General features: G+C 33.6%; 2 protein-coding genes across 3 annotated transcripts; one reads left to right on the top strand and one right to left on the bottom strand.

Moving 5' to 3' along the window:
- Positions 1-14686: 14686 nt before the first annotated feature.
- Positions 14687-15626, top strand: LOC133288594 (uncharacterized). Its single transcript, XM_061486397.1, has 3 exons — positions 14687-14955; positions 15055-15188; positions 15352-15626. The coding sequence occupies exons 1-3, from the start codon at positions 14783-14785 to the stop codon at positions 15423-15425; spliced, it is 381 nt and encodes a 126-aa protein (XP_061342381.1). The 5' UTR covers positions 14687-14782; the 3' UTR covers positions 15426-15626.
- A 270-nt stretch (positions 15627-15896) lies between these two features.
- LOC133288568 (succinate dehydrogenase [ubiquinone] flavoprotein subunit, mitochondrial) lies at positions 15897-24837 on the bottom strand. Of its 2 annotated transcripts, none has more exons than XM_061486360.1 (16): positions 24677-24837; positions 24217-24384; positions 23330-23417; positions 22828-22974; positions 22600-22740; positions 22254-22339; positions 22071-22163; positions 21916-21979; positions 21654-21797; positions 20841-21028; positions 19860-20034; positions 19496-19666; positions 19296-19365; positions 19085-19205; positions 18970-19007; positions 15897-16156 (listed from the first exon to the last, which is right to left on the bottom strand). In XM_061486360.1, exons 1-16 carry the CDS (start codon positions 24752-24754, stop codon positions 16054-16056), a joined length of 1875 nt encoding a protein of 624 aa, XP_061342344.1. In that variant the 5' UTR covers positions 24755-24837; the 3' UTR covers positions 15897-16053. The 2 variants fall into 2 exon arrangements, with proteins under 2 accessions (XP_061342344.1, XP_061342343.1); XM_061486359.1 differs by having other exon boundaries at positions 24659-24837.
- Between the last annotated feature and the right edge of the window lie 2676 nt (positions 24838-27513).

The raw sequence follows: 27513 nt of genomic DNA on the forward strand, positions 1-27513 counted from the left end.
TTTTAAATAATAGAGGGTAATTTTGTAAAATAGTAGAGTCATGGCGGTGTTTGAGAGGAAATTTATGGTGCATCAGATGTGTCTAATTGTGTATATTTTTTTCAAAGAGATAAAATTTTGAAAAAAATATTTATCTTTTTAAATTATATATCTCGGGTCATTTCTCTCACATAAATAGATATAGATGAGACTTACATTTTTATTATTTTTGTCAATTCTTTCATGATTTATTTCTTTTTCTCATTTAAAATAATATAATTTTACATCATTTAAAATAATATATTTTTTTCTAAAAAAATTCAATGAGATGAAATTTAAAAAAAAATGATTTTTTTTTAAATATGAAAAATATATAATTAATTGGATATATTTGATGCACGAAATATTTGTTACATGTATGAATGGACAAAGATACAACTCAAGGTTGCGTGGTCATTACGTTCAAACATTCTGAGGTGTGGACGGCAAAGATACAACTCAAGGTTGCGTGGTCATTACGTTCAAACATTCTGAGGTGTGGACGGCAAAGATACAATTCAAGGTTGCGTGGTCATTACGTTCAAACATCTAGAAGGGTGGCAAAGTGGGAACAAAAATTTGGAAGCATTTACTTGAGGAGATATTTTCTTTTACCGAAAAATCATAATTAATTGAAATATGGTAAGAAAATAAGTTTGATAAAAAAAATTAAAAAAAAAATAATTTGATTGATCAAAATATTATCGAAAAAATTTATTTAAGGGGATGTATGGATTAGAATTGTAAAAGACTTTTTTGAGCTAAAAAATCTTATAGATTTTAAAAGATTACTTAAAATTGGAGAAACTTTAAAGACTTTTTAAATATATTTTTTACAATCAAGATTTCATAAGATTGGATTTTAAATGATTTTAATAGAATTTATAAGATTTGAAAGGACAATACGAATTTATAAGATCTTAAAAAATCATATGAATTTTTAACAAACATTCAAAATTACAAAAATCAATAAAAAAAGAGAAAGGTTATACTTACAACCTATTTTTGTTTACAACATTTTACAACCATATCTTAACTGTTGATTTCCCTCAATCAACGGATATCATTAATTGCAAATTAAATATTAATTAATGAGTTTGATTTGCGAAAATAATAATCATTGATTGACGGAAATCAACGGTTAAGATATGGTTGTAAAAGATTATAAACTAAAATAGGTTGTAAGTATAATCTTCTCCATAAAAAAATAACAAAGAAATGCAATGAAATTAATAAAAAAAGTAAAATCTAATATAATTTTCTCAATCAGTAAAACATAATATAATTTTTAACAAACATTCAAAATTACTAAACAACAGCTTTTTACATATATGATTATAAGACCCAATTTTTTTAATTATAAAAGTAATTCTAAATTATCATATAGAACCTAAAGTTCATGATAAAATTTCTTTTGGAATTTTTTTCAATTGAACTTGAAAATCTTGGGGTTTTTGTATTACGTGATGAGAGTTTTCTAATCGTATATTAGGTTTAATTACATGAAAATTTAGAAAAATTCTCAAATTTTTTCAATCGATACATTGAAACCTTAAATTGCTTTGCGACTTTTGAGAAACAAGCTTTTAGTTATCTATTGACATAAAATTGTTTGAAATCGTTTCCTATAGTGAAGAAATTTCGTTCATGAATGTATTGTTACGAAATATAGGGTTCATATTATGAAAGTTTCAATCTTTCTTTAAATTTATATTATTTCATTGATGTAAAACGAAGATTGGTTTGGGGGTTTTAGTTCCCCTGTTATTTTGTCATTGTTTTATGTTGTTTTTAATACAAAAATCACACGTTTTAGTGCCAAGAAAAACTGCGACCCATAGCTTGAAAAATCACTTTTTAAACTTTCAAAATTTCTCGTTAATTTGTTGTTTCTTGGTTGTTTTGTGATGAAAATCGCTCAAAATATGTTTTTTGACGAAACACCCATGGCGGAACTCAATTTCGAGCAGTCAATCTGCCAAAGGAAGAATAAAACACTGCAATAGAAGAATCTCAAGAAATCTTAGGGGTTAGGGTGAGATTGTGAGAGAGGCATCCTATTTATATTTTTCACTAAAAAGACTCACGAAATCCACACCAATAGAAAATCCATTAAAATCGTCGGATTTTTGAATACCATGATATTGTGATTCTATTGTTTAAAATCCTGATTGAATACCAACAGATTTGGATATATTCTAAAATAATCCTTTAAAATCCTAATCGAATACCACATGACTTTTTTTCAATCCATTAAAATCCTAATCGAACACCAACTGATTTTTTTGTCAAAAAACAATAAATTAAAATCCTTTGAAATCTCAATCCAATACATTCCCTTAAAATTGCAAAGTCTTCGTTTGGTTGAAAGTAAATTAGTAATGGAAAAATAGGTTGAATTAACAAAAACACCACGTTATAATTTTTTTAAAAGATTCATTGCCTAAACCAAGAAATGGTCAACCATATCCTCATACCCAGAAGCGACATCGTTGGAGACAGACGATGAATACATGGTTACAACTCTCTCAAGCTCAACAAAATTATATAGCATCTTCCATAACCTTCTTCCTCTTCTAATTCCTCTCGCTTTGATGAGGGGAAAGAAAAAGGGCCATAAAAAAGAAGATGAGGTGGAAGATTTGTACGTTACCATAGGAAAGATATAGAAAACACCATTATTTTTCTCTCTCCTAATTTATTTCTCTCTCCTCGTAAGGAAAGAATGAGGAGCAATATTCTGAGAACTCACCAGGGTCACTTTGGTCCATCAGTTTTCTACTTTTTCGATTTTCTCAAAATACCACATCTCAAGTGGTATTTTGGAACAGTGACATTCAGCACAAAATCAACACAGATATAGTTTTCTAGGCAACATTATTTTGTATATATTTTTTTTCATAAACTTGTACCAAACATGATATTTTCCAATACCCACCCACACTTCCCCATTTATCCCAAAAGAAAACATGTACCAAACACACCTTGGTGAAGCCAATGCATTCAGTAGTTCATTTATTCTTGGAGTGTCACTCTCAATTCAGTTAGGATTAAAGAGAATTTAATTAGTGTCAAATATTAAAATGTGAAAGGTTATTTAGCCATATTTAAAATGTAGTTAATTTTTAAAAATAATCTAGGACCAAGGCACTCACTCCACCCAATGTGGCTCTACTATTGTATTTATTCCAGGATACGTAGGTGAATTATACACAAATTTATAGAATCCTATGATTCGCCTAGATATCCTAAAATAAATGAACCATCTATGCACTTTTAGTACATTGGTTGTATTGAAGTTCTGTTAGACAAAGTGGCTAATTCGCTCGTCCCCCATCAATTTGTCATAAAATGCCTCAATCCGTCTGGTTTCAATTTTGAAAGTTGGTTAAAATTCTCCATTCACCTCTTTAACCCGTTCTATCTCGCCAAATTGCCAAAATATTAAAAATACTTTTTTTTCAAAAATTATACTCACAATAAATATTAAAGGTATTAAGTAAAGACAAAAAAGTATAAAAATATTTTTAATTTAATTTTTTTTAAATAACCCGATGGATCAACCTGGGTTTCAACTCGCTCTTATATAAATTGGATTCAAATGGGTTGACGGGTTAGAAATTCCAATCCAACTTGTCTTTTGTGCATGTTAAACATGCCAACTCGATGGGTTAGACTCGTTTTGCCACCACTATAAGCAATCAAACTTTGGCATTCGGTTATATCCTCATGTTATTAAATAATAGCAACAACAATAATAATAGGATTTTGTGTTTTGCCACACGTTATCAAACTTGGCATTGGGTTATATCCTATTATTATTTTAAATGAAAGAAAGAGATAAACAATGAAAATTATTGCGGCAAAAAGTGAGTATTTTTTAATTTAAATTTTAAATAAAAAAATTAATTTAACTAAAATGACCATCATTTAAAAAAGTAATTTTTTTTCATAATAATAATAATAATAATTTATGATAATTTTATTTTGGGTAGATATTAACACGTATTAAAAGTTCTAATGGATCTCAATAAATAATTTAAGTCTCTCCATTTTTTATTAGGGGGTTGTCATCTTCCGAAATCGAACCCATTATCTTATCTTTGGATACATAAAATCGATCATACCGATAACTCTTAACATATAATATGATTGATTTTGTTAAATGACATTTCGAGTTTTACGCTAAAGAAACACTATTATATTAAGTTATAATGCGGAAATGACCATCATCCTGAGGTCTAGCTGATACATCATTATCGCATCAAAGGTTATCAACCTGTGCAAAATATTAATTTGGACTTGTTTCGTTTCCAATTCGTTGAGGAATACTTAATTGGGCCTGGGCTTCTTTGATGCAACCCAGTTCATTCGTTATCCAATGTTTTTCGATTCAGACGAAAACAACCGAAATTATTTTGGCTTTCTCTTAAAAAAAATAAAAAAATAAAGTAAGCAAACCATATTATCACCTGCTTGCACTCCCCGGATAAGGGAATCGAGGTAGCTGCATTGAAAGCCGAACAACCACGTTCCAATTAGGTAAAGTCTAGACGAACAATGCAAGAAAGTTGCAATGTATTGTATATTACTTGCGATAGGTCAATTTTAAATAAGGTTCGTTTTTTCTGTGCAGTTATTGCAGATAAGTTATCTGTTATAAGTCTAATACGACGTTGTTTTGGAACGAAAATTAAGGTATTTTTGTAATTTTAATTTATTTCAGGGTTATGATAGTCTTTATATTTATAATTTTTTAAGATTTCAATACCAAAACGATGTCATTTTGAGAATAAATGCATATAACTTATCTGCAATAACTGACAAAAACTTGGGTTTAAATACAATTTTAACCCCAACTTATTTCAATATATATAGAGAGGGAGGAGGGGGGATTGTGATCATTTTATTATTTTTATATGTAAATTAAATTTTTAATTTTGATCATTAATTATATTTATATCTAATGGTTTTAATTTTAAACTCTACGAGTTATTGGCACAAGTGAATTAATGACCAAAACTAAATATAATATTTATTATCCTTATACTAATGTATGATTAACCTACAATATATATATATATATATATATATATATATATATATATATATATATATATTGAATATGAAGATATAAAATACATAGGGGTGTAAATGGGGTATGCCGGCTTATAGGGGCCCATGGCCTAACCTATATTAGGCCAGACTTGGCCTATTACAAATAATAAAATAAAACACGCCTAAGTTTTTAAAAAAACTTATTTAGAAAACAGGTCATAGGTTTTTTTTTATACATATCAGTCTATGAGCCTACAAGCTGGCCTATATTATATTATTTATTTAAAATAATATAAATAAAATTATTACTTTAATAATTTTGAATAATAAATAATATTATTTTAATTATTGAATGCTTAATAGGCTTAAACAGGCTAACAGACCTAGACCAAAGCTTTTATTTTTAAAATATAGGTCAACCATACTTGTAATTTGGGGCTACACAAACTAATAGGTCAGACCAGATTCAATATTTTTTACACAGGCCTGACCTATTTAACCCAAAGTCTAGTCTAACCTAACCTATTTACACCCCTAAATACATAATTAATGTTCATTTATATTTCAGGAAATATTTGAATATGTAGATTACAATATTTCTAAAGAGAGTCGAGAACTTATAATTAAAAAGGTGATCACAAAGTCCTCTTTCTTCTAAAACAATGAAAACAATTATTTTTGGGATGACAATATTGTTATCACATTTTAAACTAGCTCTTATAACTCATGCCTTACATAGAGGGAGATGTGGGTACTTATAATATTGGAAAACACACTTCAAACATCTTCGGAGTCCAACACCTCTTGAATCCACAATTTTTGACAAACATGTCTATCTTTATGCGTCGGCAAGGGACAAAATATTCTGCTTTTCTAAAGAAATTTTTTCTTTAATAAAAATAGTTGTCTTCATGCATTGTTGAGGGACATAATATTTTTCTCTTTAATTAAAGACTGCCAAATTGGGGTCCATGTCTAGTCTCTAATAGTCATCTTCATTTTCTATGTAAGGATTGAACTCAACTTCGACCTCTATATCTTCTAATTCGTAATTTGATCTTATGGAGGATAATGTTGTTTGCAAAAACTTCTTGTACTTTTCTTTAGTATTTGCTTTAACATTTACTTGAAACTTGGATGGTTTTGACGAACCAGCTTTAAATTTTGTAGGAGCTGGAGGAGAAATCATATGTCCATTTTTTCAATTCTTAATTGTTTCTTTAAGAAATTCAATCTTGTATTTCTCCCACCGAAAAACCTTAATCTTTAGACACAACATGTTGGGATAGCTAAATTCTGGCGCATGTTGATGAAATTCATATAAATTCTGAAGAAGCCAACTTACTCCTATTTGTGAGTATAAATTGAAAAAATTTAAGATGATAGCATAATTTAGGTGTTTAATTTTTGTAATTATGAGAAAGTTGGACTACCGTAACAGGAAATATTGCTCTAACCAGTCTCATTTGTGGAAACCAATCTAAAAACCAGGAAGGTATTTACGAAGAAAAAGGTTTAGTAAAAGAATTATATCGAGTTTTTAAGGAGTGGTTTGCAAAAACTGCAATAAATAAGTAACTCTAATTGTCCTAAGCTTTGTATTGAAAGCTGGTTTTCGAGTGAAATGGTTTTGACCTTGAAAGTCTTTAGGCTTCGACCTGCCAAATAAGCCTAGACCTATTCTAATAGATTAGGCCTAGATTCCCTAACTCCTAAAAAAGAATATTTATCAGAATCGTTATTTTCTTCAATTCAGCAGTAGTAGGGATGGTGTATCCAGTAGACTTCATCAGTAAGCGTTGTTTTAGGCTTGGTGAATGCCTAGATGGTGTTCAAGTCACCGGTCTTTATCCTTATATTAGTGGTGGTATCCTAAGATTTCGATTTGGAAATGGTCTATTTCTGTAACTAGAAATTTCGTAAGAGAAGAAAGGTCGTAGCGTAGAGAGGAAAAGGCTGTGCTAACGTTTGAGCTCGACCCAAACAAGCAACAGCTAACGAGAGAGAGCTAATGTGAAAGCAACGCCCATTTCTACCTTTGGCCTCCGTTGATGGGAGAGGAGAAATCGTTTTGATTTGAGGCTTTTTTGTTTGCCTTTATGAGTTGAGTAAACAAATAAAAAAGTTTTTCTCGTTATTTAAGGTAAGGTTATAAGTTATAACACTCTAATGAGAAAGTGTCAGCTCACATCAAGGTTCGAAGGAGATGTAGTTGTGTGTACTGATTCTCATTGAGATTCGGTTGGTGTGAAGTGTACCCTTTGTGTAGCCTACACAAAGCGAACAAGCAAGGGATTGAAGCAAAAGCCGCATTCCCGCATTTTCTTGTTGGGTACAAGAACGACAAGAATGAATTGGATGGATGTCGTGCATTGAGAAAGAAGGACGCTTTCAGAGGCGAAAGGCCATGGGGAGATACCATCTGTGATCCATGGATCTCTAATCGGGAAATCGTAACCAAGATACGCGACTAGTCTTCGCTCTTTGGATTTTTAAACTAAGCAAACTGAAACATCTTAGTAGCTAAAGGAAGGAAAATCAGCCAAAACCATGTTAGTAGAGGAGAGCGATGGTTGATTAGGGTTTGAAGAAAAACAAACACGAAGCTTTGTTTCTCTTTCAAGTATAAGAAATTCCTCAGCAACAAAATGTTCACTTCATTTTCGCCAGGTTTCATTCGATTTGTTTTGGATTGGATGATGGGAAAACCAGAGGGCCCCTTCCATTTAAAGGAAGCAGTGAACTATAATTGTGAAAAGGTTGGAAGATCTGGCCAAAGAAGGTGATAGCCTTGTATATTCATTCCCATGGTTCGATCTTTCCCAGTAAAATGCGGCGTGTTAGAATTCGGATCACTTTTATGCGACAAAGGGGGACCATTCTCTATGTATAAGTATTTCTCAATGACCGATATTGTACAAGTACCATGAGGGAAAGGTGAAAAGAACTCTATTTAAGGAGTGCAATAGAGAACCAGAGATCCGATGCGAACAATCAGTCGAAGGAGCTTAGAGCCTTTACTTGAGGTTCTATTAGTAAAGTGCACTCACTCTAACGGCGTACGTTTTGCATGATAGGTCAGCGAGAAAATGGGAACAACTGCTAAGGCCATTAGGTGTAGGCGCCTTTCAGATGTGGAATTTTCTCATTCTTCCTATTTGACCCGAAATCGATCAATCTACCCATGAGTAGGTAGAAGAGAGCTCTAACTGGCCTTGGAGGATCGAACCCATGTATGTGGCAAATTATGGGGATGACTTGTGGCTAGGGGTGAAAGGCCAAACCAATATAGCTGGTTTTCTACAAAATCTATTTCAGTAGAGTGTATGATGTCGATGACCCGAGGTAGAGCACTCAATGGGTTAGGGTAGCCCCATTTCGCCTTACCAACCCTAGGGAAACTCTGAATACAAGCCTAAATCGTTTGTACAGACAAACTTTAAGGATTTTAAGATCCAAAGTCGAGAGGGAAATAACCCATATCGTATGCTAAGGTCCCTAAGCAATCACTTAATGGAAAAGGAAATGACTAGACAATGACAACTAGGAAGGGGGCCTTGGAAACAACCATCCTTTGAAGAAAGCGTAATACCTCACTGGTCTAGCTCTATGGCACCAAAAATGTATCAGGCTCAAGTGATTCACCGAAGCGACGAGACCTTGAAAGTTGTTCAAGTGTCTGTAGTGGGACATTTTATCAATCGGGGAGGGTGTTTAGTGACAACACCCGGAGATATCAAAAGTGAAAATGCTGATATGAGTAATAAGAAATCTTGCGAAAAACACGATTTCCTGCCAGTGGAAGGCTTTATGCGTTCAGTAAATCTACATGGAGTGAATTGATCCCTAAGGAAGCCCTGTAAGGGTTGCCGTTCGATGGGTACACAAAAGTGACGAAGTTTCTTTGACTACAGAATTATGTCTGTCTGTCGGTATAATATCCCGGTGGCTGACGAGGGCGATGAGTGATCGTCGGTGCAAAGAGGCACGTACAAAGAGTGGCTCCTCGCAGGCTTCCAGTGGAAGGGTACATGAATGAATCGAATACACACCCGAAAGAGAGGGATTTCAAATACTGTACAAGTATATGACTCTACAGTTGGGGATAGCTTATAAAAATGAATTGGTACTACCTAGACTAACTCTCTGGTGGAGAGTTATTTTCAGGCTTATATGTGATGTTTTGGTGCCATAGATATGCATAATTCTCTTGATTTTATATGATTAATGCATAAATTCTATATTTTCATGATTTAAATGAGAAATATGATAAGTGTGGATATTTGAAGATAATTTGAATGTTAGAATCATTTATTGCATTTGTTGTTTTATTGCAGGTCAGTGTTGTAGCATCGGACATCAGTGCTGTAGCATTGAAGATGAGGTCAGCAGTGCATGTGATTGATATCATCACCAGCAAGCTATGGACCCAAGCCCAAATTATTGGAGGGAAGCTTCTTAGGACGTAGACAAGTGTTCAGATCTGAATAATCACTGATATATCTCCAAGAAATCCTAATCAAATCTCCAACAAATTAGATTCCACAAATCCAAATCAAATCTGAAGTATATTTGGAAAGATTTGGAGAAGATATGCAGCAGCATTTATGCTCTGTCCCTGATCAGCGCTGTAGCAAAACAAAGTTGTATCTTCAATCATATATGCAGCAAATAAGGAAAGAATCTTCAGCGCTATAGCAATACAGAGTTGTATCTTCAATCATATCTGCAGCAAAAAGGAAAGAATCTTTAAGCAAATCAAGCTAGCTGTAGCTGCAGCAAAACAGAGCAGATTTGAACATGATTTGTAATGGATTTGAAGAGCTGATTAAAGCCCAATTCATCAAAGTCTATAAAAAGAGGAAGCCTACACACATCAAACGGGTTGGAGAGTCTCTCTCTGAGGCTGGACAACCTCTCTTTTAGAGAGAAGGTGGGCTTTTGGAGGAGATCCAAGCCGCGAAACACTTAGAGAGAGTTTGAGGATTTATTAAGAGAGATCTAACAGATCAAAGGTGAGGCTAGGGTTTGATAGAGACATCATTGAATACGGTGGATCCCTGCACTATTCCGGCGGTTGAGGCAAGGTTGATGATGGTGGAGCTCATGGTTGCTGCGAAAGCAGTGCTACAGCAACGTCCCTGTTTTTCTTATCTTAGATCTATGGAATCTTATTTTCTTTTTGTTGTTTCTTTCCACCCAAGAATGAGCTAAATTGTTAGGATTGGGTGATAGAGTACCCTTATTGTGATGTAATCAATTTGCCTCAACTTTATTGCATGATTTTCCTTTCAGTTGTTTAATAAATGTTAAACTGTATCTAATCTTGTTGACTCATTGAGAGAGAGTTGCAAGATACTTAGAGCGCTTGAGAGAACCATGTCGAAGGAACTCGGCAAAATAACCCCGTAACTTCGAGAATGGGTGCTCTCCTATCTTATGATTAGGAAAGCAGCACATACCAGGGGGTAGCGACTGTTTATTAAAATTACAAGACTCTGCTAAGTGGTAACATGATGTATAGAGTCTAAGACATGCCCGGTGCTGTAAGGTCAGAAGGAGAAGTGTTATAAGCTTTAAATGGAAGGCCCGTTAAATGGCGGTAGAAACCTTAACTGTCCTAAGTAGCGAGCATAAGTAGAGACCTTCACAAATGGTGTAATAACGTATCTTCACAGACCAAGAACTACGAGATTGCCCTTTTCGGTGGGGTGACGATGGAATTTTGCCATTCAAGACTTTTTTTCATGCTTTTCCCGAAGGTTTGGAGAAAACTCTAATCAATAGGCTTTTCCTAATCCTTTTTTTCTCGAAAGGAAAAGTGTGAAATTCTTTTTCCTTTCTGCAGGGACCGAGAGATTGGATATAACGGAATGGTTTATGGTTTTGATCAAAAAAACTTTATACCAACCTTCTTGGTAATCAAAGTAGTTAAAGGAAAATGGGGAATATAATCTAAAGAAATTAATGGTGGTAAGAGAATTTTGTTTCTAATCGCGCAGGGTTAACGCTATTTATTTTCACTTTAGAGTAATTCATTTTTTAGGAGTCATTTAGGTCTACTTCAGGAATTGTTATTGAAAAAGGAGTGTTAATTAAAATATATTGGTAAAACTTTAAATTCTTTTTAAGAGGTTAAGATTTTGGGATCCAACCCCAACATTTAATGGGAGATTATCGTCGTTTAAGCACAAAATATAAAGTTATTTTAAAAAAATAAAAAAATAAAAGTAAGAAACAAGTTCAAATCACTGTCCTAAATAATCGTTAACTCCCTTTAAAAAATGTGGGAATCATTACATCATATATGAAACATATTCTGCAATAACATTACATGGAACCTGACCTTAAATAAGATTAAGAGAATGATGATGTCTAGCGATTATGATTGTCTCCCACATAAAGAATGATATATTAATGTAACAATAGTCCAAGAGAATTATGATATAGACTATCAAAGCTCTAATTAAGATCTAAGTGTGCTAGAGCTCACCATACTTCTAAGCTTAGATGGGAAGGTGTGTAAAAGCATTGTAGAAGTAGGATAAAAACTAGGTAAGTTTGGAGAATTGGAGATACCGGAGGAGGGAGGAAGAAGGTGGAGTGGTTCCTTTTTGTGTTCTATGGCGAGTAATGTCTCTGTCAAAGCCATTAAGAGTCTATGATCTCTGCCAATTGCCACGCCTACATGGTCCCTCCCGGTGTATAGACTAAGCGCTTTCACAAGAGTGTGAGGTGTGTGTACAAGAAAAATGAGGGATAAACCCTTGAATTAAGCCTAAAATGAGTCAACGAATTGAGTTTAATGGCTTGTTCAAAATAGATCTGTCGCCAATCTTAACATATTGAGGGTGATGTCACTACAAAATAATGAAATTCAAGTCCTCTTGTTAGTATAAATTGCGTTATGAATTTGTTTTGGTCTGGCTGGATGAACCTATGCAGCCAGGGCCTATACTGCCCAAAAGGTTCGCTTTTATTTAACACGTGGAGTACATAGCTCCCTTGTACACGCGTTTCCCCCCACATTTTCCTTGAAAATATGGCCCTTGACACGTGATGGGCCATGCTACCTCATGCCTAGTGGGGTCTATAGGGCTAGTGCCACAGAAGAGAGGCAAATAAGCCGATTGGAGGAATGCTTCTTTTTGGTGAAACGCTCAGGTAAATGCATCCCTTTTAGATGGATGTTGTGGATAGAGGAGCTCCTGTTCTTGCATCCTTATTTGGCGCGCGGTCCAACTTCACAACCCTTCACGGATTGGTCAGAAGCCGGTCTTGTTTGGTAAGACTCTATTGAACAAAGCAAAGAGAAGAGATTGCTCGACCAAAACGGTTATGGCTTCATACTTTATGCACCAGGATGGAATCTCTAACCTCTTATAAAAAAGGAGTCTTAGTTCCTTTACTATTCATCTTCCACATTATACTCTCCACTATCGTTACATTGCCAAACTTACTCGAGAGCCATAATCGTAGCCCACACTCATCTTCCCCCTTTAGCACCCTCAGCTCGTCTAAGGCTAGTCGGAGACCTAGCAGAGCTTTGATCCATACCATTATCTCATTTATCTCCTTTAGATCAATGTGCTTAACCCATTTGGGAAACATATCTGAATCTTTCATTTTGATTCAGTTCAGAACTCAATTAAAAAGACTATATATCTTGAGTTAATTATCTTATTGTCAATTTGCCGATCAACGTCCTCATTTGTCAAATGTCAAAATAGTTTGTCCGTACATGAGAGATCACCAATATGGCCATATGAATCGTGAAAAAACTAGTTTGATCAATTCATTTATAACCCATTTGGGAAACATATTTGAATCTCTCATTCTGATTCAGTTTAGAACTCAATTAAAAAGACTATATATCTCGAGTTAATTATCTTATTGTGAATTTTCCGATCAACATTCTCATTTGTCAAATGTCAAAAGAGTTTGTTCCCCCATACATGAGAGATCACCAATATGGCCATATGAATCGTGAAAAAACTAGTTTGATCAAATCATTTAGCAAATTACTTATGTGCTTTTACCTAATATTTTAATTTTCGAAAGATTTAATGTTTAGAGAACATTTATAGCATTTTAAACTTTACGTCATCCTTTTTTATCTCGAATTAGCAGTTCTTACATGAAGCCAAGGGAATTAATCGTTAACCGTTTGCTTCTTAAAATTTCGAGCAATGCTTTATCCGTTCCATCTTTGACAATATAGGAAGAACGAGGCGAACAATCTTTCTTGTTCTTTGTCATGTACCTTTTTCTTTAGAGTAACTGTAATCTTCCACTGAAATCTTGAAGGAGTGAGAATTCGAACTGTGCGATCAAAATTATCAAAAAAGAAAAGACTGAGACAAACTGTGCTGAATATGCTGTGTCATCGTCCCGATCCACTCATGTCTTATTTAACATAAGATTGCATGATTATGTTGAAAAATTGTAATTATATAAAGATGAACTAATAATGATAAAAGAAAAGAAAAATAATAATAGATAAATAGTTACAAAATTATTTATTATTATTTTATTTTTATATAATTATAATTCTTGCATATGAACATATCATATTAAATAAAACAGGATAATATTTAGGATTTTATTAATCTCATATTAAAGGAGATAAGTTATCTCATATTCTAGAGATAAATTTGTGAGCTCCATCACCTGAAAAATAAAAAGAAAAGAAAAAAATAACACAATTATCGAAGAATGTTAGAAGAGAAAATCATCACATGTCTTCTCCTCAGGAAGATAGATGGGGCGATTCAGGTGAGATCCAATTTTCTATTCACTCGTGGGATCCAATCATGGTCCCTGCGGATCGGATCATCCATATAATATACAAACAAAAACTTCAGATATTGGATCTCTTTGTCTTTAAATGATATCTCAATTTCAGCGGCGGTTTCGCATAGTAATTTTTTGCTAACGTGTTTATTGGTGTTATATATGATTATGTCGTTCAAATGTTACTCACGAGTCTACGGTATGTGGCTGACTTAATTCATCCACGTGTTACCCTTAGATTTATAAACACTTTATCCACCACAGGAGAGCAATTTTCCATACATCTATTGCACCGAATATTCGATGTAATGATCTATTATAATTATATTATTTTTAATGATAAAATTATTTATATCTTTTCCATATCAATCGATAATATTTGAAGACAGAGAAAAGAGAGAAAAAAAATAATTTTATTATTATAAATAAATTATAAAATCGATTATATTTGAAAAGAGAAAAATAATAATTTTATTATTATAAATACATAATTATAAAATAAACGAATTGTTTACCAAAAATAATAATATGACCGAATCAGTGCAACGGTTGTATATATTAAAAAAAATTTCATCACAGGGGCTACCTGACTAGAACGTGGCGTTTGTTCGGTTGTTCCATTAGCGTACTGTACTGTCTGCAAAGCTGAATTGAAGTAGCATGCATGCTAAAAGCTCAAATGTTCAATAGCCACGTTGTGACACGCAAGGGTTTATGTGGAAGGACATGTGTCCAATAGACACCAGATGTCGTGTCATGAAAATACTAGATTTTCCTGGAGCATGTATAGCAAGTGTTAAGATTGCGTTGTTACAGTGTTGCAGATATCTTAACTTATCGTGCCCTGTCGAAATCATAATAATACCATTCTCTACCTTTGCTATAAGCTTTTAAATATCGACACAGAAAAAAGATGATTCACACAATCAAGACGGTTTTAACCTACCAACCAGCTTCATTCCCACGATCTCTCTCTTCCAACCTCGGTCGGGAAACTTCCGCAGTTAGATTCTGCACCAAACCTGATAGGGATAGTGCTCATAAGATGGACAAGACTCAGAAACCGAATGAGGAAACTACTCATGGGTGAGTTCTGATAATATATCTAATCTAATTATCATGTATATATTTTCTTATTGGGTTTTCTAATTAATTAAGTTGTATCCTGAGATTAATTTTGTGAAGGGATGTGATGTCTCATTCGTTTGGGGAAGGGTATGCTACGCGGTCTGATGAGGAAGGATTTGGTGGGATTTATGGTGGAAACCAATCCGATCCTAAGACTGAGACGGATAATTTCATCCATGTCAATCACCCAGGTTTATTGTTTATCAAACATGACTGACTACCTTTTTGTTTTGTGTTTTTTGCCTTCTTTGATTGTCTCATTCCCTTTGTTGGGATCGAAGTGAAAATTAAGTAGCCTTCCTACTTATAATCCTGGGCTGATGATTATTTTTTTCTCTTGGTATATTCATGAAGCTTATGACAAGACCCAGGGAAGCGAGGTGAAGGAGAAGGAAAAAGCGAGGCATCAGCCCAGCGCCAACGCTTAAGTTAATTATGGGTATAGGTTTATGCATGTGTTTGATATCAGTCTTCATGACTTTACTTTCTTGCTTTCTTTCGCTTGTAACTTAAGTTTAAATTAATCAAAATATTATGTGTTGTGTACTATTCATAGCAAATGTATATTCAGCGAGTTTGCATACTATGGAAGAGCAAGAAAAAAAACCTGTCTCTCATAAAAACCACTTTTACTTTTCCCATCCACCCCTTTGTTGGATAAATTAAAGGGTTTTATAAGAATTATTTTGTAGAAAAAATGATTTTATTATGTGTCTCAATTTTGTGCTCATCTTAAATGAGGGAAGCAACCCCTAAATTAAATTATCACATAACAGATATTTAGAAAATAAAAGCGACATAAATACAAATGCGCAACTTAGCCCACAGTACGCACTTAAAAAAACTTGACATTCAAAGAGTTATTGAAATTTATTGATTGCTAGTATTCTCTGCTGCAAATACAGTTATTAGAATATCAGTTAACATTGATGTGAATAAACAATTATCATCACAAATCAAAATAATGAATCTACAACGATTTATTGCATCTTTTTTCACTTGCACTAGTCGTTTCACAATGAAACAATACGCCTAAGCCATTCATTAGTAAGTAGCTTAATACACACGAGCCTTAGGAGGAAATGATTCAACTTCATCATCCAATGTATTCATATGGACCGGCCTGTAATCCAACCGGACCTTCTCGTTCTCCCAGAATCTGCAAATTAATGCAGTAAAGCTTAGCTATTACTGATGTAAGTATTTTCTCCTCAATAAAGTCATTGTAACAAATTTACCGAAATCAAAATCATGTCTATGATGTTAGCCGATTCCACCTAAGAACTTAACCTTTGAGAATATTTGGTTTCTTGATATTGCATCAAAGCATTTATAGTCATGATAAATTAGTTTGATCCTTGTCAACCGTATTTAGAAGCCCAAATAGCTGTGTTACTTGAGGGGACATGTTAAAAGTATTAATCATTCTCAGACCTCCATCTTAATCATATTTACATTAGTTAGTCTCTTGACGCAGACCATGCTCGTGGTCAGAAATATACCCGAAATATCTCCCTCACACCAAATGACTGCTCTAACTTTTCTAATAGGTTGCAAAATACCATTATTCTTACAGCTCTAAGTCAATTGTCATCACTAAGTAAAATATCACTATCAAACAGAGACAATGATAGTATATTGCCACCAAAAAAAACACTGCATGCTCAATTTTGGGTTTATTCTGCCACTTAAGAATTTGGTGCCCATTAGAGGGGAACAGCATTGGTCAAGAACGACATAAAAGCTCATGTTTTTTTTTGGAATAAAAATTACTTGGGTTACTGAAGATCTGCAAGCAAGGATTAGTTGGAAGGACCAAATCACTATTATTATTTCCACTATTCTGTCGCTAGCCTGTTAACCAAAATGAGCTGCTTGGCTGCTTCACCATTATAAGAGTCGAGCTCTACTAAGCAAATGGCCTAGATACACTAGGTGCATGCTTGGTTGGAGGGAATGGAAGGGACAGTGCCGTACCCACATTATATTTAGGCTACAAATGTTATTTAGTATATATAATTATATAAGTAATTATAATTCGCCCAACTTAAAATTGTAAGTTGATCCTAGCTAAAATTATAACAATGATAACAGACAAAGATTTGGAGCTGCTTTGCATGGATGACCATATAATAGATTGCTTTCTTCTTCTTCTTTCATCTTTTTCCAATTAGGATCTTTTTCTAGCCTTTTTTTTTTCTTATTCGCACTCACCGCTCGGAACCTAGTCATTCTACGACAAGGTACGATGTTTTATTCCTTTCTCAAGATTTTAGGAATACATGTTCTTGGAATATGCATTGGTAATTATATTATGGAAAAAATTGATTTATATTTTTGAACCTTGTAAAAGAGAAATATTTTTGTCTTTGCTGACCATAATTGTTTATTGGGTGTTTTTAACATGAGTGAAATTCATGCCTCTTTTTTTATACTTTTTTTTGTGTGTGGTCGTATTTATTGATTTTATTTTTTTTGAAAAATGGGAAAGGATATTGTAACAACCAATTATTATTACTATCACGGTTACTACCAATTAATTTCACTATTGGATCGATTATGTTGATCCAACGGTTATATTTATTTCCATCTTAAAATGGTTATGATTCTCCATATTTAATACTTTAAATTTATTTTTACATTTGTATGGTTATGATTTCCTATATTTAAGGCTTTCACATTAAATATGGGGAATCATAACTATACAAAAATGAAAATAAATATAACCGTTAGATCAACATAATCGATCTGACGGTGAAATTGATTGGTAGTAACACTAATTGGTTGTTACAATATCTTACCCCTTAAAAAAATGGAGTGTTGTTTTACATTTATCTTTTTTTTTTAAATATATATTTTAATGCAGGGCTACAATTGCTATTGGTAATGGAATTAAATTGTTTCTTGGTGTTATTTGTATTTGATTTCACAACACGAATAAGAATTTTGGCAATTAATCAGTGAAAACTGTTAAAGAGAAAAATCAATGACGATATATGTATATATATGGAGATTGAAAATTTCAGTTACATATTCATTAACTTCTTTTTTTTTTTTGTATTTTAAAATTTTTTAAGACATCTAAACACTGATTAAACGATTTATGTAGATCCAATGTCATTTAAATGGTTTTAGACATTTGTCGCTGATTGTTCCATGTTTCTTTTTAAATGTGAAGTTTGTTGTCCCTCTATGTTGATGTTCTTCACTAGGGGTATAAATGGGCCAAATTAGGTCAGGCTTTAGCTTTGATAGCCTAAGCCTATATAAAATATTTAGAGCTTACACTGGTCTATTAGACTATTAAAGACTTGATTTATAAGTCTGCCCTGACCTATTATAAAAAAATCTAATACAATCTGTAAGGCCTATCAAGTTGCAAACTAAAATTTATAGACCCAAATCAAATTAAAATATAAAAGATAAAGAAAATTATTCACAAAGATCATACGAAATAAATTTTCATTAACATCACATGAAATAAATTTTCATTAACATCACATGAAATAATATTTATAAAGATCACATGAAAATATTCATAAAAATCACATGAAAATTTCATATATGTATATATACATATAATTTATACATGTATATATACATATAATTTGCACTTTCTTTACTAATTTAATTTTATATTATATTTTAAATTTTTAATAAATATTTATTTTTTGTTAAAATAATATCAATCCTAATACTTTAATTTTAAATTTAATGAAGGTAGGGGTGAGGGTTGAATATATACATTTTTATCCTTGCATTTTTGCATAGAAGCTATTTTCCAGAATCAAACTAGTAAATTTCTGAAATAATTGGAGTTACATCTATTTTTCAATTTTCATGCAAGAGTTCTTATGTATTTCCACAACTCCCACCAAATCCCAAAAAATGGACAAATTCCTTTTCTTAGGGAACAACCTTACCAAGTAGCAATATAAAATTAATAAATCATCTTATTGAAACATGACTTACCCCAATGTGTGTTTCATCCAGTTCTCATCATCTCTTTTCTGCAAAATCCAAAAATATATTCAATAACAGTATTTGTATTAATGATAAGAAATTTGCACACAGGGGTTAAACTAACCGTGAAATCCTCACGGGCATGAGCTCCTCTACTCTCTTTCCTGGCTTCAGCAGAGTGCATTGTGATGCAGGCATTTATCAAAAGATTTTCCAACTCTATAGTCTCGATCAAGTCAGAGTTCCTGTGAGTATATAGCCAATAAACTTTTAAAATGAACAAGCAGATTCCTTGAAGTATCAGTAATACTGAAATTTTGCTAAAAAGGATTTACCATATTAAACTTCGGTCCTCCAACTTGACATCGTGGAAGCTTTCCCATGTTTTATCAATTAATTGACAACCTGTAATGAGGCAGATGAAGTTCGGAGTAAGAAGAAAGATATAGAATCAGCAAGAGTGAAACACACCTTGTACAAAAGGAACTAACTGTAGTAGAAGGATATAACGTACAATTGACGAGAAATGAATTACCTTCTTCTAAAGTTTCTTGTGTACGAAATACAGCAGCATTGTTTTGCATTACTCGTTGCATATTCAACCGAATTTTTGAAGTTGGCGATGAACCATTTGAATTTCTCAATTTGTCCAGCCATGCAATTGTTTTCTGACCTGCATCCTTCTCTAAAGGTTTTTGTTTCTCTCCTGCAAATTGAATAAAAGATACATTTTTATCACTATAGTACAGTGCGCACAATTCATTTTAATAACTAAAAAAGAATCTTGCATCCTTCTCTAAAGGTTTTTGTTTCTCTACTGCAAATTGAATAAAAGATGCATTTTTATCACTCTAGTACAGTGCCCACAATCCATTTTAATAACTAAAAAAGAATCTTGCCTGGCGTATGGATTTCTGCAACTCTATTTGCACAAGCTCTGCCAAAAACAACAATATCTAGAAGTGAATTTGCACCAAGCCTATTAGCACCATGGACTGATGCACAGGCTGTTTCCCCAGCAGCCATCAATCCAGGAACTAGTGCATCTGGATTGTCACCTTTAACGGTAACCACCTGCATAACGAAGTAGCACATTACAGTTTTTCATTCATTTCTTTTAATGAAAAATGAAATAGAGAAAAAAAAAAGTACAAAGAAGAAGAGTTTAACTCTTGTGCTTAGAGCACTCAAGACAGGCTAAAACTTTGAGTCACTAATCCAAACAACTAGTAAAGTAAACCTCTTGTTATTCGCACTGTGATGTAGATAAAGGTTACAGAGAGCTCCCAAAGTCAGAGCTATCATATATTTGAGGCAGTGACTCAGAGAAATTACTGCTACCACCAATTTATATTTTTCAGCTTTCTGACATAATTGATAATCCATACTTATAAAAACCTATTTATTTTCTTTGGTCTTTCCTAGTTTAAATCCAAAATTTGTCTTGGTCTTGTCATAATGGTATCTAGTTTGTACTGTAGAATAATATTAGATAATTTTAAACCCAATCCAATCTACAAGTTCAGCTTAATATTATTCATATACGGCTACAAAATGAGATGCCAATATTAATAATGTTGTTGTCAAAACAAACCCAAACAACTTTTATTACTTGTGTTATACATGATCTTGCTCAAATATCAGGTATGAGCAAAGCTGTACAATGTGCAAAAGAATGGTGACAGGAGAAAAATTAGCATAAAGCACTACTTTATCAAGTAATCAATAGCAGTAAACAGTTGCCACATAAGAAATTTTATCTAGCCAGGATAGTGTGATTAATTATCCAAGGTATCTTTTTCTCTTTTTCTTTATTACTATATATTTTGTAATCTTTCAATTGGAAGTCTTACTTCAAACTGCTTTTTTTAACTTCATACCTCTCCAAGATGGTTTGTGGGAATACCACCCATGTTATAATGCACAGTTGGCAAAACAGGAATGGGTTCCTTCATAACATCCACACCAGCAAAAATAGCAGCAGTTTCAGAGATACCAGGAAGTCTTTCCTTGAGCACATCTGGGGGCAAGTGATTCAAGTGGAGATAAATGTGATCTTTCAGGGGTCCTGCAAATAATTTCCACAGTTAATACAAGCTTCCTTAATAATAAAGAAAATAACAAATGTCCAACTTAACTGGAAGAATAAATATATCGAATAGAGAGGTCATGATTCTCATCAAGCTCAGGTAACTCACTCATTTTTAGGCTTAAAACTTTTTTAGAAATATAATATAAAATCATTTGAGTGTTTTCACCTAACAACTTAAGCTTTTGGGATGGTTGGTTAGTGACCAAGTATCAAAACCTCTGTAACCAAAGATTCTAGAGTTCGATCTTTGCAGTCCCTATTCTGCTATGAGAACGGTGAAATTTCAGCACAAGGTAGATAGACCTTTCAATTGTTCATGTTTCAAGCGCAAAGGGCTCTTACGTGAGGGGGCGTATTAAAAATATAATATAAAATCATTCATGCATGATGGGACCTTTTGGAAGAGTTTGTTCATGACAAATCAAATGCTTATCTCTAGAAAAGCAAACATTACATACAAGTTATACAACTTAAACACTGGTTTCCCCTAGCAATGCTGAAATGTTTACCACTTTACCTATATTCTAGTAGCATTCAGATTTCTTATGTTAATATAAGCTTTTTATCAAGGCATGGATATAACAATGTAAAGCCTGCATACCTACACCACGACCTTCCCGAATCTCCATTGTCATTGATCTTGAAACTACATCTCTTGATGCAAGATCCTTTGCAGTAGGAGCATATCGTTCCATAAATCGCTCACCCTCACTATTCCTAAGAATTCCACCTTCACCACGAGAACCTAAAAATGTTCAAAAAAGAAAATGAGAAACACTATACTCCAATTTTATTGGATGAGGTGCCTTGTCGGTGCAACCAAAGGCAAGTCCGAGGTTGTAAATAGAACTTAAACTACCAACCTTCTGTGATAAGGCAACCTGCTCCATATATACCTGTTGGGTGAAATTGCACAAACTCTAAATCCTACAGAATTTATGACAAGAGCATGTGAACAATAAAAGACTCACTCCATCAGATATTCATCTTAATATATTGAAAAGCACCAAAAAAAAACCTCAAGGGGGATCCCAGCACGTGCAACCATGGCATTGCCATCTCCAGTGCATGTATGAGCTGAGGTTGCCGAAAAATATGCTCTACCGTAACCCTGAAGCAGAACAGAAGATCTTATCAGTCCATAATAAGTGAAGTACGATAAAAACTTCAATGTCAAACATCCACAAGAAAGTTACGTTACCCCCGTGGCCAAAATTGTTGAAGCAGCTTGGAAACGATGTAATGTTCCATCCTCCATATTCAAGGCAATTACTCCTTGGCAACTGCCTGCAATTTCAATATTAAAATTAGTTAACTTCACCATCAACTACAACATATATCAATATTTTTTCTCTTTTTTCACCACTGTATACATGTTTGAGAAAGCAATTAGCATCACAAAGAAGAGATTACAACGTGTGCTGTAGACGACAAGTGATGTGATGCACGTGCGAAAATTGTGCATTGAGGCCTATGAATGCTGAGAGCTTGTTATATTAATTGATTGCAAATTAAATGAAAGCAAACTGTTTTCTGCAAGAACTTACCATCACTATTCATTAAAAGATCCAATGCAAAATATTCCACAAAAAACTGGGTGTTATGTCTCATAGCCTGGCCATAAAGAGTGTGCAATAAAGCATGCCCAGTTCGATCAGCAGCACATGCACAACGGTAAGCCTGACCACCTGTATTGTAGCAACAAAAGGAGGCCAAAATCAGAACATTTCGCAAAAGTAAAGGCTGAGATCCCTACTCCAAAAATCTAGGTATACCCTTTCCAAAGTTTAAGCTTTGACCACCAAATGCACGCTGATATATTCTTCCATCCTCTGTTCGGGAAAATGGTAATCCATAATTCTCTAGCTCAATGACTGCTTTTGGTGCTTCCCTACACATATATTGGATGGCATCCTGATCTCCTGTAGAACAAAGAGCTTGCATTAAGAAACAAGAAATAAAAAAGCATTCTAAAGAGAAATGTCTATTCATATGAGCTAAGCTCAACTGCTCATGGTTGCACAAGCACCAAAGGAGACTAGATTTTCAGCAAAAGCCCTAAAGCTTTTTATATAGAAAAGTGCCAAATTTTTGTTTTTGTTTTTGTTTTTAGGTAAACAACTCCAGGGTATATCTTCCATGGGAGGTAGACATTTTTAAAGGAAAAAGAATATCTACATGTAAGAATATTTGTAACAGAACTACTTCACTTATAATTTATTAAATTTTGTAGGATATAATGAGAAGCGGAATTTCAAAGATTGGGTATGTTTATACCTAGCCAGTCACTTCCCTTGACAGTGTCATACATGTGCCACCTCCAGTCATCTTCAGTCATATTTCCCAATGCAGCATTTATACCACCCTATAGAGAATGTTATTCTCGTGAATGAGAGCATTGCTAGCATATTCAAGAAAAGAAAAAGACACGCTTGAAGCTTAATATACTTTGGTTCATCCAATACTTTTTATTTCACAACTAACTGTTCAAGCAGACAAGAACAAGAGACTATGGGATAGTCTCAAAACAATTTATTTTTTTAGATAACACAAAACAATTTTTTCAAAGCATACGGTTGAGAGCTTGATTAAATCCTTGTCCATCACTGAAATGCAATATTCTACATTGCCAAGTTTTAAGTGTCATGTATCCAAAATAATGATGAAATAACAAACAAGGATGCACTACGAAGTGAAGCTGTGATAGTGTTAAAGTTACCCAAGACTGTACTCATGGGATAATTACACAACAAAACATACTACAACAAATGACTAATATAAAATTTATAACACAATTAAAGGTTTCTTCCAAGTCATACAAATCTTCCGAATATAATCATCAGATAGATAAATAAAAATAGACAGTAAATTACTATCCCTTTCATCTAGTTGAACACATCACCAATAGCCCTCGTTTAGTTGTTTATATTCTATTTATTTTTTTATATATAAATATAAATCTATACCTCGATGGAATAATTTCTACTACATATGCATATAGTTAAAAAAAAAAAAAAAAAACTAGTATGCATACTCGTAATATACCAGTACAACAGCCAAACGACCCAAAGACAAGCAACAACGTGACAGAGAGCTATCCATATAAATATGCATAAGAAACAAGCCAAAAAATTGTTGATAAAACTCGAAAATATCTCCGATACCTGAGCTGCAACAGTGTGTGAACGAGTTGGGAAGAGCTTGGTAATGCAAGCCGTATTGAACCCATGTTCTGAAAGTCCAATAGCAGCTCTCAACCCTGCGCCACCAGCACCTACGACAACTGCATCATAAGTATGGTCCACCACAGTGTATGAGGAGTTTACCCCACTCTGCACAACAAACAAAACGATTCGGCTTCAGTAAAACACGTAACCCTATAAGAAGCAAGGCAAATTCAATTCAAATCCATAAAAACTGGAACAATCAAATTATGAATTCTAGCGGGGAACAATGATCAAACAGATACAATAGGTCAAAGTCATCCTAATTTATAATAAAATTTGAAGGAAAAGGAAAAGCGAAAACACAAGTAATTAAAATTCAATTACAAAACAAAAATGGAAAACCTAAGATTGGTATGGTGATAAAGAGAGGAGTTCATACAGAGAAAAATCTAGAGACGTGAGATCTAAATGGGTAATTAGGAGTGGATCTGTTGGAAGCTTGTAAGCCAAGTCCACGAGCGATGCACCGCCACATTTTCGCACCACACTCTGCCGAGCTCGCTTTGTTTCCGATTCAGAGTCTTTTACTCTCTTCGTTTACTTTTGTTTTATGATCTCTCTGGGCATTTTTTTCAGGGTTTAAGATCTCTGTTTTGGTGCATGAAATATTTATATGCGTGTGTCAGACAAATAATTTCCGCAATGTAGAAATATTTTTCTTACAATATATAAATATAGATTTAATATTTTTACTTTTATTGCGTAAGATTTTTTTTCTATCACATTTATATATAAGTGATGAATGATGATCTTATAATATTTTGTAGGAAGGAGTGTTTATCATTTTAAATGACACAATTTATATTTTTTCACTCTCACAAAGAGATGAGACCTACACTTTTATTTTTATTTTGTCAACTCTCTTCTTTTTTATCTATTTATTTCTCTCTTAAAATGACACAATTTTACCTCTTTTAAAATGACACACACCCTATTTTATATGTGAATATCACGGAAATTTTTTTTCTATAATAAAAAAATATATTTTTCCTTATAAATATAGTGTTATTGTTCCTGGCGTTATGACGGGTTTGTTTTCACGGCGAAGGGCAAGGGGATGATGGTACAACCCCGTACACGTGGAGCAATAAAGGAGGCATCTAATTCGACTTCGCTTCTACCATACAAAAAAATAAATTGAAATTTGACTTTGCTCAAGTCTTAATCAAATCATTACAATTTTATTTCATCTCATGTGTCCGATTTTATGTTTTTTGTCTGCGTGACGTTACACACGAACTCTTTAGGTGACGACTGATATGATATGTAGTCCGTACCTATGTAGCACCGATACGACACACGACACGTGACATGACACTCCGACACGTCAATCCTAAAAAATTATGGATTTCGACATGTTGAGACACGTTTTAATATTAAATAATATTTTTAATTTATATAGTGTATATTTTATTTAATATTTAATAATTTAACAAAAAAATGAAACTAAATTAATAATACCCATCAACACGTTATAAAGATGGAAGCTTTAATAAAAAAAATAAGAACTGGGATGAGAGATATAATATCAGATAGAGAGATCAAATCATATTAGAGAGAGATCAGAGAGAAGAAGATACAACAAGAGCGTGATAGGAATTGACAACAATGATGCTGAGATGATCTCTTATCTACTTAAGGGGAAAAAAGAAAAAAAAAAAAATTGATATGATCAGGTGAAAACTTTATTAATATATTTTAACTTTTTTAAAAAAAATTAAAAAAAAAAATAAAAAAAAATTACGAAAATGCCATTTGACCGTGTCGGACACGGTCAAATTCGCGTGTCGGAATGGTCAACGTGTCGGAAAAAGTCAACCGCGTGTCCGACACCGTGTCGGAGCGTGTCGGACTCGACTCTTCTTGTTTTTACAAGTGTCCGTGCTTCCTTGGTCCACACTCCCTGCAACTTTAACACAAATCTGCTTTGCCTGAAACTCCGAAAAACCTTTGTGACAATATATGGGAGTTTGTCCTTATGGATTACGCCATCATTGTACAGTCTCATCTTTTATGCTAAAAAGAGCCTTCTTTTTTATTTTTCCAAATAGACCAACATTACTCAATGCACCGTGTACTAATTAAAATAAAAATAAGAGTAAATATCTAAATTGGTCTTTGACAAAAATTTTGGAATCCAAATTAGTCTCTAACAAAAATTAATTCGTTGGATAGTTCCCAACAAAGACAAACAGCACCTATATTAGTCCTTCTGTTAGTTCAAAATGGACAGTGTCACTGCTGAGGTGTAACGTCAAGGGAGATCCTAAGGGCCACGTGTGAAGCTGAACGACGTCGTCTGGAGTGTAAAGATCCACGTTGCTTAGGGGCATTTCAATAAACCCAAAAAAGCCCCTCGCCTAACCATTGTTCACTTTGTAATTTTCCTCTCTTCAAAGTTCGATGCTCCACTGCTAAGAAGGAAGAAAACTGTTCTGCAATGGAGCATCGGACTTTCAAGAGAGGAAAACGATAAAGTGAACAATGGTTAGGTGAGGGACTTTTTTGGGTTTATTGAAATGCCCCTGAGCAACGTGTATCTTTACATTCCAGACGACGTCGTTCAGCCTCACACGTGGCCCTTAGCATCTCCCTTAATGTTACACCTCAACACCGTTAGTGACACCGTCAATTTTGGACTAATAGAAGGACTAACGTGAGTGTTGTTTGTCTTTGTTGGGAACTATCCAACAAATTAATTTTTGTTAGGGACTAATTTGGGTACCGAGTTTTTTGTCAGGGACTAATTGGATATTTACTCTAAAAATAAAGTGAGATACATATACCAGGTGGTTGAAGTATGAAGTGGGTTTGAAGCATACTTTTAAAGAGGGGAGTTCAAACAGCAATGTTAGAAAAAAAATCTTTTAGCCGTGAAAATGTTTAAAGAATCTTGATTACATATCTATTTTTTTTTATATACAATGATTACATATCTAAAACAAGGGAAAACAACTCTCTTGTTGGAGAGATTTTTTCTTTCTTCTGCATTAGCATCAGAATTCTGCTCGACCTTTTTTTTATTTAATTTTATGGGCTCCACTTTTTTTCTTGTGCCAGTTGTGAGTGGCGAAGCCACTTTAGTACCAGCATGTGCCTTGGCACCCGTAGTTGAAACCAATTGCTCCTTGACACAATAGTTGACTAGTTTTCATTAAGTACTATGGCTTCTGTATTATCACCACAACTTCCTCCTTGTTGCTCTCACAGGGATGTTTCTCTCTCTTCGCTCCT

Source organism: Gastrolobium bilobum, unplaced genomic scaffold, assembly GCF_033153095.1.
Source record: "Gastrolobium bilobum isolate Gb01-03AN ecotype WA unplaced genomic scaffold, APGP_CSIRO_Gbil_v1 utg728, whole genome shotgun sequence".
In the NCBI taxonomy this organism is placed as follows: domain Eukaryota; kingdom Viridiplantae; phylum Streptophyta; class Magnoliopsida; order Fabales; family Fabaceae; genus Gastrolobium; species Gastrolobium bilobum.

Excerpts from the sequence above, each read along its gene's own strand:
- LOC133288568 (XM_061486359.1), bottom strand. The coding sequence starts at position 24,754 with ATGTGGCGGTGCATCGCTCGTGGACTTGGCTTACAAGCTTCCAACAGA. Across the intron at positions 23,418-24,216 it reads CACACACTGTTGCAGCTCAG|GGTGGTATAAATGCTGCATT; the intron begins GTATCGGAGATA and ends CATTCTCTATAG. Across the intron at positions 21,029-21,653 it reads TCGGGAAGGTCGTGGTGTAG|GACCCCTGAAAGATCACATT; the intron begins GTATGCAGGCTT and ends AATTATTTGCAG.
- LOC133288594 (XM_061486397.1), top strand. The coding sequence starts at position 14,783 with ATGATTCACACAATCAAGACGGTTTTAACCTACCAACCAGCTTCATTC. Across the intron at positions 14,956-15,054 it reads AATGAGGAAACTACTCATGG|GGATGTGATGTCTCATTCGT; the intron begins GTGAGTTCTGAT and ends AATTTTGTGAAG. Across the intron at positions 15,189-15,351 it reads CATCCATGTCAATCACCCAG|CTTATGACAAGACCCAGGGA; the intron begins GTTTATTGTTTA and ends ATATTCATGAAG.